Source organism: Trichoderma virens (genome assembly GCF_000170995.1).
Source record: "Trichoderma virens Gv29-8 chromosome Unknown TRIVIscaffold_35, whole genome shotgun sequence".
Lineage (NCBI taxonomy): Eukaryota > Fungi > Ascomycota > Sordariomycetes > Hypocreales > Hypocreaceae > Trichoderma > Trichoderma virens.
Window position 1 is genome coordinate 3,687 of NW_014013714.1, and position 4,546 is coordinate 8,232.

General features: G+C 44.9%; 2 protein-coding genes across 2 annotated transcripts; one reads left to right on the forward strand and one right to left on the reverse strand.

Moving 5' to 3' along the window:
* Positions 1-1,774: 1,774 nt before the first annotated feature.
* TRIVIDRAFT_19817 (uncharacterized protein) lies at positions 1,775-2,093 on the forward strand (the record flags this gene model as incomplete). The annotated part of the gene is made up of 2 exons (XM_014100783.1): positions 1,775-1,859; positions 1,915-2,093. Coding segments are annotated over 2 exons (264 nt in total), but the record flags the coding sequence as incomplete, so codon positions are not given.
* A 1,165-nt stretch (positions 2,094-3,258) lies between these two features.
* TRIVIDRAFT_222486 (uncharacterized protein) lies at positions 3,259-4,122 on the reverse strand (the record flags this gene model as incomplete). The annotated part of the gene is made up of 1 exon (XM_014100784.1): positions 3,259-4,122. One exon carries the CDS (start codon positions 4,120-4,122, stop codon positions 3,259-3,261), a length of 864 nt encoding a protein of 287 aa, XP_013956259.1.
* Positions 4,123-4,546: the final 424 nt, after the last annotated feature.

The following is a 4,546-nucleotide window of genomic DNA, read 5'->3' on the forward strand; positions in this document are numbered from 1 at the left end:
ATATAACCCTTCCCATTGCATAAATAATGCTCGAGATGCAAACACGGCTGCAATGTCGACGGTAACATTAGGTTATCCCTATTTTTCTACTTTCTTTTAGTGTGCTCGTATCGCCTTATCCTTATTTATACTGGCTAACAAGTTCTATGATGTTTGAGAAAGTTGTGCCGAAGCCACCAACTGCCCCAAGAGTTAAATCACCCCCTTTGGCAAGCAACGAGTTAGCATTATGCTTAGGTAGCAGTATGCTCAAGTAGCAGCTTAATGATTTTCGATCGGCCGTGCATGATGGCCCGCTGCAAATGTATGAAGCCGTCGCTATCTTTTTCACCAATCACGATCCTTTGGTCTTGTAATAGCAATTTGATGGTATCTACATGATTTGATTCCCCAAAACCGCCATGTGAAGCGATGATGCTAATTGTCGACTTTTATTGACTAATTAAGCTGTATCAAAGATGAAATCATCGGTTATGGTTGATAGACCAGCTGGACTTAGTAATAGCATGTCATCGATTTGAGTACGTCTTCCAACGGTTGACATGGTGCGGGTGTTGGGTGTGTTTTAGCAGTCCTCTGGCTGTTAGTTGGTGTCCAACATTCCATCCGGTGCCGCGTAGCTAAAGTCATAGTTGCAAGTCCTCCTCCCTGTTAACCGAACGCAAGATAAGCGGCGAGTGTATGCTTGCGGAAGAGGCCGGAACAGCGTCTGGCACTTCATTTCTGGGACTAAGCCCTTCCAGCTGCGTGCTGTCCGGTTAGCGATAATATAATAAAAAGGGTTGTAGGGTTGCCGACACCTATTCAACCTGTAGCTGCGTTCTGTCCCCTTAAAATATTCTAACATGACTTTAACATCTGGCTACTATATCAGTGCCGTATCACTAACCATGAGAGGACGGCAGTTGAGAGTCGTGTCCGACTGGCCTATTATGACCTCCATCTATGGAATCAGGATAAGATTGGTAATATTGAACTTATAAATGACATCTCCGAATTCAGACCCACTAAATTACAGTAATGATTGGTTGCTCGTTTGTGACGATCGTTGATCGACAGGTGGATAACATCCTTTTTTTAAGCGAACGTTTCGTAGCATCGCCAGCCTCCCTTCCCTCTTGAATAACTATCAAACTGTGTATATTACTATTCCGTAGTGCTGGTTTCAATGTGTTGTGAATGAGTGGTTCTATTCCGCTTAGCTTCTGTGACACAGTTTTCCTTGCAAAGAATTATGCGTTTTCTCAATTTTCTACTATCAAAGATAATGGGGTGCGTTTGCTGTCGCCTGGGGGCGATCAGCCGCCCCCATGCCAGCTTTGCGAGGCACAGCCTCCAGAAACTCTTCAGTCCTCGGTTCACCATGCTGAAAACCGGATGGCGCTCACGATGAGGAGTGTCTGTTGGGCGGGGAGGTGATGTCGCGTGCCTGCAAGTCTGGCCGATGTGGATTTCAATTGCTGCAAGTTTGGTCGATAGTATTGGCTGTTGAACGATTTTGCCGGGGGTCCCAGTTCGCAATTTGTCAAATAAGTGGAATCTCAATAAAATTGTTGGCTGAGCCGCCTCTTAGCTTGGGAAGGATTCACACTTGTTTCACATGGCGACTTTGAATGAGCTGAGCACTTAAAATAGATGACTTAGGTCAAAGACACAGAGTATTTCCGGAGTTTGTCTTTCCGCGTCATTTTGTTTTCCAAGACCAAAGGAAAAAAAAAATCCTATTACTTTTTGCAGTCGCAGTCGGAACATGGCGTTGGCGGGGACATTGTTTCTCTTATCTTCATTTGCCACGCTGACTCTTGCAGCCAACTGCAATCCTGGATTGGATTACTGTGGCTTCAATTTGTTGGGGATTGGTAAGTGACTCGCTCCATTTCTACCTAACTCGTGTTTAACAGTCGCGAACTTCAGGAAACTATCAGCCCCAAATCAACGATGCGCTTGAGAAGGCATCTCTCGACCCAAGCAATAAAGGTGTATCAACTAACACACTCTTCCATTGTGTTGGCGGATACAATGGCGACATAGTGGTCATCAAGTTCTGCACAAACAGGTGCATAGATGGCGGATCCGGCAAAAGTGATTTTTGCAACGAAGTTTCCTCTGTTGAGCCAACAAATTCATCGACCGCTTCGACTCCGACTTTCTCGCAAACGAGTGGCACAACATCTTCAACAGCTACACAATCCACTACAGCGTCATCCGCTGACTTGTCCGGCACCTCTGCTACAAGTACAGCCCCCACACCCTCAACAGATAATAATTCCTCTGGAAACACTCCTGTGGGAGCAATTGCCGGTGGAGTAGTTGGCGGCGTGGTTGGTCTTGCACTGATAGGGTTGGGCCTGTTCTTATTCTTCAAAAGATCTAGACAGCGACAGAAATCACTGGACCAGAGCATGCCAGAGTTGAAGTCGATTCAAGAAGAATTACCAAAGGGCTTCAACGGCGCTCATCCGATCCTTCAAGGCGGAACAGTTCTCGAGGCTCCTGGAGATGTGGCGAGCCATAGATATGAACTATCTGGGGCACCCGCAAACACCACGGAAACGAGATATGAGCTCATTTAGTATATATGACTACTAGTCTGACACGAACTTGACTTGTTTACTGACATTCCTTCTCTGTAGCCTTTGTGATATTTAGAAATAATACCGTTAGACTAATCAATGCTATATTTATTCCTTGGGCTCAGTTGGTGCAATCCAGTAATAATAGCGGCGTTGGCGCATTTGTGAATATCTCTAAAAGCCATAGGGACCCTATTTATAGAGATAATGAAGGCCCGCTATAGAGATCATATTATCCGAGAGTAGCTCTTCTTGTGTCTTCACATCTGCTAACTATCTCGATATGGCAGATTTCTGCTTCCAGTATAATTCGGAATTCGAATGCATAGAGTGAATAATGTTTTTAGGGTCTGTTTAACGAGCAATTCTATATTACATTATGTTGTATATTATAGCACATAATATGATACCCGCTGTTGTATGTCTGATCTATATGTCGAAAGCAATCTCAAAGCCTTTTTTTCTTTTTTCATAAGCATTCACTTATTCATTAACCCATATTCAATCGCTTAATTTATAAAATATGCTCTTTAACTTCAGATTTTAGTGTATATAACGTATAATATTACTGAGCTATAATAAAGGTTAATATAGAATACATCAATACATACAAATATACAGTAATTCTAAGCGTTAGGCTTTTAAACACTTTTTAACTTATGTTTAATTTTACTATAGTAGAATTTTACAAAAGAGCAGCAGCACAAAAAACAGCTATCAATATAGCAGGCTCAACACGCCCAGCAGCAGCAGTAAAAGAAGGATAAGGATTGTTTGTAGTGCCGTTAGGGTATCCTCCTACACAGTCATAGCAGATAGTAGTGGTAGGCTTACTGGTTGAGGCTATGACACTGGTGGTTATACAGGCAGTAGGCACACTAAAGCTATCCTTGAAAGGGGTGAATCCCAAGCAGCTGGCGTATTGAGCACTGCAGAAGGACTGGTTGGCATTAGGAGTAGTCTTGCATGCTACCCAGAGATCGGTGCACTTCTTTGCACAAGGATCCTGAGCAGGCTGTAGAGGAGGCGTAGAGCAGTCAAAGCAGGTTGTGCTGGTGGGTTTGACAGTAGGAGCAGAGCAGTCGAAGCAGATAGTGCTGGTGGGCTCGGCGGTGGGAGCAGAGCAGTCGAAGCAGATAGTGCTGGTGGGCTCGGCGGTGGGAGCAGAGCAGTCGAAGCAGATAGTGCTGGTGGGCTCGGCGGTGGGAGCAGAGCAGTCGAAGCAGATAGTGCTGGTGGGCTTGACAGTAGGAGCAGAGCAGTCGAAGCAGATAGTGCTAGTGGGCTCAGCAGTAGGAGCAGAGCAGTCGAAGCAGATAGTGCTAGTGGGCTCAGCAGTAGAACTGGAACAGGCAGTGGGCTTAATGTAGCCGTTGCTGAAGGGGCTAAAGCCCAGACAGCTGGTATAATCAGAGCTGCAGAAGGACTGGTTTGCATTGAGAGCGGCCTTGCAAGCTTCCCACTTGGTGGTGCACTTGTTTGCACATTCTTTGGAGCCGTTGGTAGCGATGGCAGTACCAACAACGGCGGCGACAATAAAAAAGCGCATTTTGAGCTGAATGTTGATATTCCGGAATTAAATCGAGAGTATAAACGGCAAATTTTTGAATAGATCAGACAAGAGAGCACTCTTAAACGAAAGTCGAACTTAGTGCAAATAAAAGCCGTGAGTCTAAAAAGGATGCTCTTAAGTACTTTGATATGTTGAGCAGCGCTTGGCTGTTCTTATATATGCAAATATTAATTATCGGACTTTACCGTTGCCCCCTTTGTCTACCCTATGTCTCTCCTAACTACTCTGCAACGCTCCCCTGTCTGTCGTATATGCAGCCTACGTTTGCATACTACCCCAAAACCTAATATGGTCAGCTGATACGGAGTAGGCTTGATAGCATTAGGCTTGTGAAGAGTAGGTAATTCCGAATTTGAACATAGCCTCTCGCAGTGCCTTTAAGCCCATCCAGGCACGTTAA